This window comes from Tasmannia lanceolata, unplaced genomic scaffold (genome assembly GCF_043159265.1).
Source record: "Tasmannia lanceolata isolate RefF3 unplaced genomic scaffold, GAP_Taslan_0.1 ptg000015l, whole genome shotgun sequence".
NCBI lineage: Eukaryota > Viridiplantae > Streptophyta > Magnoliopsida > Canellales > Winteraceae > Tasmannia > Tasmannia lanceolata.
The window spans coordinates 59,607,788-59,621,133 of NW_027518692.1; the positions used below are offsets into that span (position 1 = coordinate 59,607,788).

Below are 13,346 nucleotides of genomic sequence, written 5' to 3' on the forward strand. Positions count from 1 at the left end.
AGGGCGTTGATATCCCTTCTAGTCTCTCTCCAACCTGAGCTGTTAGTGGGCCCAACAATTAATTTGCTGAAATCTTTAAACAAGGTAGGCCCCCACCCATATTTTTCAAAATGAAGTGTACGGCCCATACTATAGGGTGATCCAAACTATAGATCGGGAGTTGCGATCATCCTATGGAAATGATTTTGGGGGCACAACCTATTTACGTTGTGGCCCATCAAATGGATGGCTTGGATCATCCTATGGTGTGGACCGTACAATTCATTTAAAAAATTATGGTTGGGGCGTAAATCATTTCAATAGGATGATCGCAACCCTCCATTCTATAGAGGTTTCCATAATAGCCATTGCTCTTTAGATTGGAGGGTTAGATCAGCGTATGGATACGATATTTTGGGACGCAACCTATTTACGTTGTGGCTCATCAAATGTACGGTTTGGTGGTTTGGATCATCCTATGGTGTGGGCCGTACACTTCAATTTGAAAAATATGGGTGGGGCATACCTTTTTCAAAGATTTCAACAAATTAATTGTGGGCCCAACAACGGTTCATGTCGGAGAGAGAGACCGGTTTGGAATAGTTGTACCGGTTGTAGACTGGAAGGGGATTTTACCCGAGAAGGGAGAGGGAAATATCACTGCCCTTTAAAAGATTTTATTAGTTCAATGACTTTTGCATGTTAATTAACTTCAAACTTTTTCTCTCAACCGTCCATCTGAAACCACTGAATGGCTACGATGGGTCCCTACCCTTGTTGGGACCTACTACATGTCCATCCGAACTACTGCATGTCTGTCCGCCCCTGATTACACATATTGGTTTCTCACAATATCGCCCCGCTTGCCGCCACTCTTCCTATACAATATATTGACCCTAATGTTAAAATACATCAGGAATATAATAACGGGTAACGATGTTAGCATGTTTTGATATTTTTTACTAACTCACCTTGTCTTTTAGTATTTAAAGAGCGGTCAAGGGTTGTTACAGTTCCCCGAGTTTGTTCAAATATTCAAAACTCCAAACTTAAGCGCGTTTGAGCAAGAGTAGTACTGGGATGGGTGACCTCCTAGAATTACACTTTATTTAATCTTATCATTGAATGGGGGAAATGATATCAGCACATGTCTTGATATTTCCGCCAATCCATCTTGTACGTCTTTGTGTCCAAGGAGCTGTTAAAAGGTTATTACATTTCCCAAAAGGCTCTTACGAGCCGATTAAAGAAGAAAAGAACGCTGGGAAATGTTTGCGAACCTGGTTGGATATGAACCGTATCAGGATATATCTTTAACTCTTTTCTTATAATTCCATTCAACAATAACTTCTAATATTATAAGATAATATGCATTTCAAATACTACTCTTACTCTATAGAAAATATATTCTTTGCTTTGTTACAGGAGCAATGATAGATACAAGAGAACCCTTGCATAAAGAGCTAGAGCTGCAAAAGGCCTCTTCATTGGATCCACATCATTTTCAGTTACATTTTAAAATGGGTTGAAAAAGTACCCTTTTTTGACTCTTTATGCAAGGGCTTCCTTGTATCTATCATTGCTCTCTTGTTACAAATATTACAATAATATTATAGTACAAGAGTGAGTACCATAAGCATTTCAAATACTATTCTACTCTATAGAAAATATATTCGTTGCTTTGTTACAGATATTACAATAATATTATAGTTCAAGACAAGGTTTTAAATTTTGGTTTCGGGATGCGTTTCGGTTCTCACCGAAACTGAAATTTCGGACGAAATCTATCGAAATCAGCTGACGTCATATTTTATAACGTACCAAATTTCGACGAAATACCCGAAATTACTGAAATTTCGGTAATTTCGGGGAAACTTTTCGACTTTATGGCATTTCGGTTTCGTTCTCGACTGAAACCCAAAATTTCGGATTTCAGATTTCGGTCGAAATTTAAAACCTTGGTTCAAGAGTGAGTACCATATTATCATATATAAGTGGCTTGTTGAGGTATGGTGCTTTGGGCTTTTGCTGTACCTATAGGGGTTGCAGACTCAAATGACGCGGATCGGTTGCAGACTCAAATGAGGTGGAGATCAGTGCTGCCCATCAGGGCATCAATTTCTTATTGATTATTAATGTCATCCGTTGGTTAAGTGGCTCCCATCCTTGCCCTTGGTGTTTTGCTCCCTTATCTTACGGGATAGTTGATCTTGTGGGCTCCTTGAGTATTGCCATTCAGCAAATTAGGAGATCTGCCAATGAGGTAGCGGATCGGCTTGCTAGGGAGGGGGGTTGGTTTCCCTCTCCGTGACCCCTTCATTTGATCTTTCTTGCTTCTTATTGTTGTGCTTATTGTTTTATAATATGCTATAACCTGTATCAGTATCAGACCATCTCGGTCTCCCTTTTCAGTAATGAATCCATACCGTTCATAAAAAAATAAAAGTGGCTTGTTGATGCAGGTGTAGGTTGGGACTTTTAAACTTTCGAGTAGGTTTATTATATATAAAAGTGGCTTGTTATATTAAAGCATTCAGTCTTTATTCAGTTTTATATGTGCTGGTAAATCTCTGTAAATGATCCCTCACCAATAATTTTCAAGTTCGGTAATTGTTCTGGAGGAATGATACTATGAGAAGTGACCGTCTCGGTCCTGGAGAATCTGCCCTCCGTTTTAATATAATTCCCACCATTTAAAAAAAAAGGAATGATACTATGATGAGCTGTTCATGTGACAGTGCATGAAAAACTTGACCTGGGTGCCCGTTCACACATCAGCATGGTCCGAATCCTTCAATTGAGGCCTCTTTACTTGTAGTTGACACTGTGTGAAAGTCATTCTGTTCGAACATTCACCGTTCAAAAAACAAAAAGTTCTGTTCGAACATTTCTAACAATTCATTTATACAACCTGATTGTGGATATTACTCTGTTTTTGCCGCTGTCTGTTTGTAGGCATTGATTGGATGTTTGGGATCATCCGGTGAGACTAACTTTCTGATCATGTCATGTTCACAACAGGGTCTCCCAAATAAAGGGTTCAGATCACACTATCTGACATGGGTGGGCGCATATCAGGCCTCTCATGCACTTTTTTATTGTACCATTTGTGGCAGTCCAGACTTCGTATTCCAGCAGTCTTCATGGGTTTGTCTTCAACTCATTTCATTCTTTAGGGCTCTGGCTAAATTGTGGTTTCTCAGGTTTCCTCAAATTATCCTTGTTGTGTTTTCTATACCGCGAGACCCATCGAATTCCAGCTACTACTTGTTTTTTTTTAGAGAGAGAGAGAGAGAGAGAGAGAGAGAGAGAGATTAACAAAATAATCCTTCAAGATGTTTGAATGACAGTGAATTCAATAATCATGAATAAAAGAATTGGAGTATACAATCTGACAAAAGAAGACAACAATAAATGAATGGCGATACAAAAAATCTCCTCTCTCTAAGATTGAGAGGCAATAGAGCATTCTGGTGGGAGGCCCTGAGGGAATCGCTTTGAATCGGTGCAGTAGTTGTAGATCATGTAGTTCTTCTGCACCCATCTCAGCTTCTCTTGGCTCGCAGAATCCAACTCTTGCGTGAGCCAGGCATTTGCAGAAGAAGAAGACGACGAGGGAGATGTGGAACGACAAGAAGAGGCACCCATCGACCATATGCAGGCATTGGCATTGAAGTTTCTGTAAGAGGCAGTGAAGGGCGCTTGGGTCCAATCAGTCTTGACGAGCCCACCCCTGGTTGCCCAATCATCCGCATTCCAAAGACTCGAATAGATTCTCATAGCTTGGTTCTTTGGGAAGGGAACGCCAATTGATTCTAAGTTCTTGAATTTTCTGATGGGAGTGCCGTCGACAGAGAAGATGATGTTGTTGGGATTCCAAAGGATGGAGTAGGTGTGAAAATCTTTGGTGGGGTCGAACCAGAGATAAAATTGCTGCTCTCTGTTACCCTTTCCTTGGCTGAAGACATTGGTGTGGAGGATATATGGGTCTCCGCTGAGGTTGCCAAGGAATTCAAAGTCGATTTCGTCCCATGTAGACCCTTTAGATGATAGGTAATAGGCAGTGACGGTGCCAGCCGAGTTGCCTGGGACGAGCTTCAATTCCATATCAATCTGGCCAAAGAGAAACTCATCTTTGGATTGGAAGCCGGAGCCAGAGGCCTTATCTAGGGACAATGTAAGCACTTCTCCATTGTTTAATATCTTGCCTCGGCCATCACCCCATGTGATGTCGAAGTCTTGGTAGAAATTACCAGCAGAAGCAACCAATAGAAAGCTTGATAATAGCAAGGGCAACAAGACTGTCCAAAGATTAGAAGATGAAGAAGAGAAAAACGTCATTCTTGTAGCAAATGCTTGTTCTGTGAGGAAACCAAAAGTAGATTGAGATAAGAAATGGTTCAAAGATGGAATAGTTTTGAAAGAGTAGATTGAGATTAGAAATGCGAAGAAATGGTTCAGGTTTGGAATGAGATGGTGTGTGTGGAATAGAGAGCGAGGAAGCCTATTTATATGTGTTAGGGGTCGGTGCGGAAAGGGGGGATGAAATTTCCGTAGTGTTGTTGAGACAGCTAGCAGCTGCCTGTGTGGGGCTTTGTTTCCGCGTCACGCGGCTCTATGGTTGGCGAGGGGAAAAACAGCACACGTCACGGAACAGTAGAGTACTTTATGTTTCTTTATACATTAGAAGTATCTGTTGATGATTTTTTAATGAAGGTTTGAAGGTTCCCAATGTTACGATCTCAACCATAAACGTGGCAAGTATATGTATCGTCAGAACTCCTTATCTCATCTTGTGTTTCATCAGAACTCCTCATCTCATCTTGTGGGACCTATCGGGACACTAAGAGGGCCTTCTAGTCTCTCTCCAACCTGAGCTGTTAGTGGGCCCAACAATTAATTTGCTGAAATCTTTAAACAAGGTAGGCCCCACCCGTATTTTTCAAAATGAAGTGTACGGCCCACACCATAGGATGATCCAAACTATAGATCGGGGGTTGTGATCATCCTATGAAAATGATTTTGGGGGCACAACCTATTTACGTTGTGGTCCATCAAATGGATGGCTTGGATCATCCTATGCTGTGGACCGTACAATTCATTTAAAAAAATATGGGTGGGGCCAAAATCATTTCAATAGGATGATCGTAACCCTCCATTCTGTAGAGGTTTCCATAATAGCCATTGCTCTTTAGATAGGAGGGCTAGATCATCGTATGGAAATGATATTTTGGGATGCAACCTATTTACGTTGTGGCTAATCAAATGTACGGTTTGGATCATCCTATGGTGTGGGCTGTACACTTCAATTTGAAAAATATGGGTGGGGCATACCTGTTTCACAGATTTGAACAAATTAATTGTTGAGCCCAACTACGGTTCATGTCGGAGAGAGAGATTGGTTTGGAATAGTTGCACCGGTTGTAGACGGAAGGCGATTTTACCTGATAAGGGGGAGGGAAATATCACTGGATTATATTAGTTCATTCAATGACTTTTGCATGTTAAATAACTTCAAACTTTTTCTCTCAACCGTCCATCTGAAACCACCGAATGGCTACGATGGGTCCCAACAAGGGTTGGGACCCACTACCCTTATTGGGACCCACTACATGTCCATCCGAACCACTGCATGTCTGTCCGCCCCTGATTACACATATTGGTTTCTCACAATATCGTCCGGCTCACCGCCATTCTCCCTATACAATATATTGATCCTAATGTTAAAATATATCAGGAATATAATAACGGGTAATGATATCAGCATGTTTTGATATTTTTTACTAAGTCATCTTGCGGTCAAGGGTTGTTACAGTTCCCCGAGTTTGTGCAATTATTATAACGTAGTCGTGCTGATATCATTTCCCTGTAATAACTGCACTAGATTCATTACTCCAAACTTATGCGCGTTTGAGCATAGGATGGGTGACCCCCTAGAACTTCTCACCCCCACAGGCCACAGTTTTGCCATTAAAAAAAAAAACAAAAAAAAATCATTCCGCCCCAAAAAAAGGCCAGTATATCAGTACATGTATATCGGAAGGTGCCAATACCTGGCCCATAAATTGCGATATGCCGATATTGAATACCATATTTCGTATTTAATGGCAAGAAATCTTAGCATTGAATTGGGGAAATGATATCAGCACATGTCTTGATATTTCCGCCGGCTCTGTTTGGTTGCCAGGTTTTTTTTTTCCTTGGATTTATGCGGGAGAAAAATTCCAAGGAGATTGGTGGGAAAAAAAAGGTCCTAGAAGTATCCTGGTAAAATAAAAAACCCACGTTTGGTTGACTGGATTATGGTGGAAAAAAAAAATGTTTAAGTTAACTGTTGGAAGAAACAAAATTCTTCTCAAGCTTATTTTTGTTTCCTGGGATTATTTTGGTTCTTGGGAGTATTTTTTTTTTCCTTTTTGGTTCCTGGGTTATTTTGGGCCCACCAACCACATGTGGGTTTCATGAGGAAATCCCACAAAAGTCCCAAGAATACAAAAAAAACCCGGCAACCAAACAGACTTGGGCGCCGATTAAAGAAGAAAGAACCGCTGGGTTTGTGCAAATATCAAGATAAGGTTGTGTTGATAATATTTCCCTTAAAAGTATTGGACTGATTTATTTCTAAAAAGAAGACCATTGGACATTTGGACTACTCAAATCAATCAAAGGTGCGACTGACAATCCTCTAGTAGGCTCGAACTAGCTGTATTTTGCCTTGTACTATTTCTCCAAGGACTACCAATTGCTGTGATCGGGTGCACTACAGAACCGGACCACAGAGGTATCCTCTTTTACATTCATTTCCCCCTTTTACACACGATAGAGTTGTTTCATCCATGGCAATCTCCTCTCTAACTCTCCCATCGCTCAAGCTTCTCAACAGTGGCAAAAACCAAACATCTTATCACCGAACTCTCTATCTTCCAGTAGAATTTCGCTCTTTTCCTGCCTGGGCTAGTCCTTTTCGTTCTTTTTCTACACTTCCTTCTAGTCTGATTTCAATTAATAATGCACACGTAAAGAAGAGAAGAACTTCCTTTTCTTGCTCAAATGAAAAATCAACACCCACCCAGACCAGAAAAAGGAAAACCAATCAAAACCCAGTTTTCAGTGAAGGAAGAGATGAGGATGAGAAACACCTTATGTGCCCTGGTTGTGGGGTTTTCATGCAGGATACAAACCCTAACCTACCTGGGTTTTATCAGGAAAAAGTTAGTCAGAAAGAGGACACAGAATTGGATGAATTTTTGGGAGAGGGAGAAGAAGAAGGAGAGGGATTGAAAACCCAATTTCCTGATTTTGACAGTGAAGAAGAGAAAAGTGAGGAGTTTTTAGATGGTTTGGTGAATGAATTTGAAGAAAATAGTGATGGGTCAGAGAATAAAGATGCAATTGATTGGGATTCTGATTGGGAAATTGAAGACGAAGAAGACAAATGGAGGAAGGAATTAGATGGTTTTGTGCCGGCGGGCATTGGTTATGGAAACATCACTGAAGAGAGTATGAAGAAGCAAAAGACAAAAATTTCTAAAAGTGAGAAGAAAAAGAAGGGCAGAGAAGCTCAAAGAGATGAAGAGGAGGTTACAGTTTGTGCGCGCTGTCATTCTTTAAGGAATTACGGCCAGGTGAAGAATCAGAATGTTGAAAATTTGATCCCAGATTTTGATTTCGATAGGCTAATCGCAACCCGATTGATGAAACTCACAGGTAATTCTAGTGTAGTAGTTATGGTTGTTGATTGTGTGGATTTTGATGGATCATTTCCTAAGCGGGCCGCAAAGTCGTTGTTCAAAGCATTGGAAGGTAGCAAGAAAGATGCAAGTTTTAAGAAATTGCCTAAGCTTGTACTAGTTGGGACAAAGGTTGATCTTTTACCTAAGCAGATCTCGCCAACTAGGTTGGATAGATGGGTCCGAAATCGGGCTAGATTTGGAGGAGCGCCTAAACTCAGCGGTGTTTATCTGGTTAGTGCACATAAGGATTTGGGTGTTAGGAATTTGTTGGCGTTCGTCAAGGAATTAGCGGGTCCTCGAGGAAATGTGTGGGTGATTGGTGCTCAGAATGCAGGGAAGTCTACTTTGATCAATGCATTTGCTAAAAAAGAAGGGGTGAAAATAACGAAACTCACAGAAGCGCCGGTGCCTGGAACAACACTTGGGATACTGAGAATTAGGGGAATATTACCGGCCAATGCGAAGATGTATGATACTCCTGGACTTTTGCATCCCTACCTGTTGACTATGAGACTAAGTAGAGATGAACAAAAGTTGGTCGAGATTCGTAAGGAGCTTCAACCTCGAACTTATCGAATGAAGGCAAGTTAATTCTCTTTTATTATTTCCTTCATCTAGTTGATGTTTTCTGTGTATTGTCTTATCTTATAGTTTCTTTTAGTTTTAGATTGTTTGATTTTAGCTGGTCATAACTATTCCTTTTGTTCTTTTGGTTAACTATGTATAAGAATGAATGTTGTCACTCAGTTGCTGGACTACTTTAAAGAAACTAAAACCTTGTAACAAAAACACGAGACTGTGGTGTATCCCATCACCTATACAATGTACTAATTGTATATTTTTAGTTGTTATTCCTCAAGTATTCTTTTTCCGTGTTGATCAGAGAGTCTTGAGTCTTGAGAGTCTGTAGAGGAACTATCGAGTCTGAACCTGCTAGAGATGTGAGATACTAGCATTATTACTACAGTCTAGAAAGGTGTTACATGTTTAGTTAGTTGAGCTTTTGTTTTTCAATAGATAAGGATGAATTTTGAACCCCTGACCTCCTTGGTACATGATTGAGGGCATCTCCACTGGCCAGAAGGCTCAACTTAACTTAAAGTTGATCTGTTGCTGGTATAAGGAAGTGGTTTCTCTTTTCTATTCTTTTTGTGCTTTTAGTAAAGTAGTTGAGCGAGGGTTTAAATAGTTAATTAACTATTAGGTGAAATCTTAGTTACTGGAAGCATAAGTAACTGGAAGAAGTGAGTTTAGGAGCAGCAACGAGAAGTAGAAAAAACTATTTTATGACCCAAAATAATCAGGAGTTGCAATATCCCAAACTGGAAATGCACCCTAAGTAGAATATCCATGCAACTGTAGTCAAAATTGTTGAAGCATTTTGCAACTTTGCATTGGTCTGATGTAACAATTGTTTTATGGATTTTTGTAGTAAAAATGGAAGATTATTTTTTGCTATTGTATTTTTTATAGTGTACTTGGAATCATTTATTTTATTTGTCCAGAAGATCATATGTTGTTATTGCATTTTTTATACAGTGAACTTGTATTCACTTATTTTATTTGTTCATTTGGTATATATGGTCTAACTGTGACAAGTTTAAGTACTTGCTAATTGATTAAGACCACAAACTTGCAAGTTCATAAGTTTTTAGAGGATGTCTCTTAATATAGTGCTGATTTTGAGCTTTCTTTCTGTTCAGAGATCTCTCCATCATGTATCCTCTCACATAGACTAGTTTTTCTTCCAAGTACAACCAGGTCTGCAAAAACCTTCTCTAAAGTCTGAACTGAACATTACCGTAAATAACAATAAACCTAACGTTTCTGCACTGCAAAGACTGTTTTATGCCTTAAGAGCATTTTCCAGCCTTTAATTTTTCCATACTCAATTCCAATTCCTTAGTCGAGAATGGTTGCTTCTCAAATTGTGGAATTTTTCTGGCTGTGTCTCTACGTGAACAAAATCTGAGTCATAGTCGTAGAATTCAAATAGCTTTTCCCTTTAACATCTGGTGCTATTCTTCAATATTCACTTAAAACTTATTCCCATTGATTCCAACGCTGATGGTGTGTATTTGCAGGCGGGCCAGACTGTTCATGTTGGTAGTTTAGTGAGACTTGACCTTGTTCAAGCTTCAGTACAAACCATTTATGTAACAATTTATGCATCACCAAATGTGTCTCTTCATTTGGGAAAGGTAGAAAATGCAGATGAGATCTTAAGAAAGCATGCTGGTATCCGGCTGCAGGTAAAATCTTCCTCCAAAGTAGTTAATAATATTTATTATCATTAGAAAAATAAATGACTTACATTTAGTCCGTCTCCAGATTATGAAACCTGAATTATATAGAACCCATTTCTCAATCAGACACCAAACATTTTTTGTAATCAGTACTCACAACAATGGAAATCCCATGAACTATATAATGCATGCTAATCCATTTTGGATATGTTTCACTGTGCTTCCCCAAGGATTATATGGTGATTCTAAAGAATGATATAGGCAAGCAAAAGTATGTCAGGGGTCACCCTTTATAGATGGTCTAAACTGTTCATCTGCTGACTCCACGGAGATGGGTCCTGCCCCAAAACCAGTCCCATGTAATGATCCTAATACTCTGATTTGTTTCTGAGAAACGAATGGTGAAAAATGTTAAGAGAATCCATCGGTCCACATTCAACTGGGAAAATCTCCACAAATCAGACGGTTAGAATCATCTGATATGGGAGATTTTGAGGGCATGGCCCTTTAATAATTGGGTCGAGCTTTCAAGCACATGAACAGTTTGGAATTGACGTGGTGTATGGTGGCGCAATGTACTAAATTGGACAGTGAACAGATAATTCCTTAGGCTTTCTCTGGTGACCCTTTTTTCTTTCTGATTTTCCTCTTAAATATATTTTTCTCCTTAATCTGTGAATCTAGGCTTAAGAAGTCAAAATTCATGTTGAAATTACGAAGGGATCAGATCTCCAAGTGTTGACTTGACATTTGATCGAGAACCCAGTCAAGTTTTTCTGTTTAAAAATTCCTCTTATGTACAAGGTTTGAGCTTGTAACTCAGTTGGAACGTGGTGTATGACACCACGACAAACTGGTTCAGTCTCAAGCCTGTCTGTCATAAAAAAATGTGTGTTTAAATTTGAAAAGCTTCTATTATCTAGGTTTTTAGTAGACCTCTTTTTTTAATTATATAAAATACCAAGCTAACCCTTTAAGCCCGTCCAAGTGTTGATTATGTTGGCTCAACCTTGGAGATTTCTTGAGTTGAATTTTCACACTATGGGTGTATTATAGATATCCCTTCTGTGTCTTATGAAATGGGTTGCTACCATTGATTGTTTTCCTCTGTGTCACCCCTTGTCCTATATCATATTCTTATGATCTTGTGCTTCGTGCTCAGCCTCCCATTGGAGAAGAACGAGCATCTGAATTGGGTGAATGGAAACAAAGAGAATTCAAGGTGTCTGGGATAAGCTGGGAAGTGAACAGTGTAGACATTACAGTGGCTGGGCTGGGATGGTTTTCATTTGGACTGAAAGGTGAGGCAACCTTGACACTTTGGTCATATGAGGGTGTCGAAATAACAGTGAGGGAGCCTTTGGTTCTGGACAGAGCTCCATTCCTCGAAAGATCAGGATTTTTACTTCCAAAGGCTATATCTGATGCCATTGGCAATGAAAGTAGGCTTGAAACAGAAATGAAGAAACTGGAAGATGAAAAAAGAGACTCCCTTTCAGAAGTAAGTATCTGAATGAAATGGCGTAATCTTGGATAACTAATCCCATCATTTTAACAAATGACTCATGAATAGGCAGTCCATATCTTGGGCTCCCCCAATTTTTTGTGTTCAAGCTTTGAAGGATTGTTGCTAAACACTGTGCAGTGATGAACCCTGTCAAGTTGGGTTTTTGTGATGGAAGAAGAGACAGAGAGAGGATTTATCTTGGTTTCGAAAGGTGTCATAGATGTTTAGTTTTGTATGTTCTCTGGACTAATTTTTGCATAATTACTGATGAAAAGAATGTTATACCATTTTTGATCAGTCATTGGAAAGCTTGGTAACCTCTCTCAAATTGCAGATGACATGCAGAATATTGATGCCATTAAACAAATGCATGCTCCATGGGTGCCTACACCGGTGTGGTAGACATGCTTTTCTCCAATCAAATATTAGAGGAATGCTAAACTGAAGGGTGCTCCTGTATAAACCCATCCGAAATGGCAGCCCATTGGATCCACATCACCCAACCGCATTTATAACTGCACTGAAAATGCGAAATTAAAGGAATGATGAGGTGGATCCAAAGGGGATGCCTTTGCAGCCGGGTTTTGAAAGTCTACCCCCTTCAATATAGCATCCCTCCAATTATTATTCCTGAACTCTAATTTATATTAGGTTCTGCTTGTTTTGGATTTTGAGAACCGATTGTGAGTCCAAAACAGATTACTGGACTCAAATTTATGCTTGATTGAGTCCAATAATCAGTTTTAAGACAAAAATCGGTTCTCAAAATCCAAAGCAAACAGGGCCTAAAGAATTAAGGAAAATCAATATGGTTGAGTGAAGGTATTTGGATTTTCCACTCTACTCTCAACTTTCCAATGGGAACAGCTAGATATGGTTCTTTTACATTGTTTATATGGTGTCCGCACGTAATCAAGGTGCATCATTTGATATTAATGTTTTTAGGAAAACACTCTGAAAATGTGGAAAATAAAAACGTATGACCCATGATTTGACACTTTTCAAGATTTATTGTGGACGTGGCTCCAATGTGAGCTTGAAGCTCATATAGCTTATATGAGCTTGAGGGCCCAAACACATGTGGGCCCACATTGTTAGGATGATCCAAAGCATTCATTTGAAAGTTCCTTACATAGATAGGATGTGTACAAAAAATCAGCTTCATAGGATCATCCTAACCCATCCAAATGTGGAGGGCAAAATGGACATATACCGTTTGCCACAAATCTGCCCATTTTTTCCCTCCGCTTTTGGAAGGGTTAGGATTATCCAATGAATCTGATTTTTGGCACACTGGAAGGGTTAGGATTATCCAATGAATCTGATTTTTGGCACACACCCTATCTATGATGGAGCCTTGCAAATGAATGGTTTGGATCATCATAAAAAATGTGGGACGCATGTGTTTGGGCCCTCAAGCTCATATAAGCTATATGAGCTTCAAGCTCACAATCATTTTCCTCGCTTAAATTTCTTACTTTAACGTAATAGAAAATTTTTATTTGATGAAACATCAGAATGCTCTATTTCGGTGAAGTTTCATGATCGTTTCCTATGTAGCTGAAATTTATACGGCACCCACCTTTGATAAGGACACACCATTTTCTTAATTCTAAACTTCTTTCATTGGCCCTCAAATCAATGAATTTTAAAATGAGGAGGGTGCAGTATCAATACTAGGGTATGCACATATAAGTTTCCTTCGTATATATTCGAATGGATTTTTAAAATGTATACATACTACACACATTTTGTACCCTCACTGCTGCTTTAGGGCACAATATCATTTATAAAAAAGGATTTTGTTAAGGGCACCCGTTAAGGTGCTTTGAAAATATAAATTTACATAGGGATTAAGAGTTTTACATGGCTTTTGAGTTT

At 39.3% G+C, this 13,346-nt stretch overlaps 1 protein-coding gene and 1 pseudogene across 1 annotated transcript; one reads left to right on the forward strand and one right to left on the reverse strand.

Annotated features, from left to right (window-relative positions):
* Nucleotides 1–3,315: 3,315 nt before the first annotated feature.
* Nucleotides 3,316–4,447, reverse strand: LOC143892750 (putative xyloglucan endotransglucosylase/hydrolase protein 23 pseudogene; annotated as a pseudogene).
* Nucleotides 4,448–6,764: 2,317 nt separating this feature from the next.
* Nucleotides 6,765–11,762, forward strand: LOC143892751 (GTP-binding protein BRASSINAZOLE INSENSITIVE PALE GREEN 2, chloroplastic-like). The gene is made up of 3 exons (XM_077397611.1): nt 6,765–8,294; nt 9,797–9,964; nt 11,121–11,762. The coding sequence occupies exons 1-3, from the start codon at nt 6,816–6,818 to the stop codon at nt 11,469–11,471; spliced, it is 1,998 nt and encodes a 665-aa protein (XP_077253726.1). The 5' UTR covers nt 6,765–6,815; the 3' UTR covers nt 11,472–11,762.
* The last annotated feature ends 1,584 nt before the right edge of the window (nt 11,763–13,346 follow it).

Excerpts from the sequence above, each read along its gene's own strand:
- LOC143892751 (XM_077397611.1), top strand. The coding sequence starts at position 6,816 with ATGGCAATCTCCTCTCTAACTCTCCCATCGCTCAAGCTTCTCAACAGT. Across the intron at positions 8,295-9,796 it reads CTCGAACTTATCGAATGAAG|GCGGGCCAGACTGTTCATGT; the intron begins GCAAGTTAATTC and ends GTGTATTTGCAG. Across the intron at positions 9,965-11,120 it reads ATGCTGGTATCCGGCTGCAG|CCTCCCATTGGAGAAGAACG; the intron begins GTAAAATCTTCC and ends CTTCGTGCTCAG.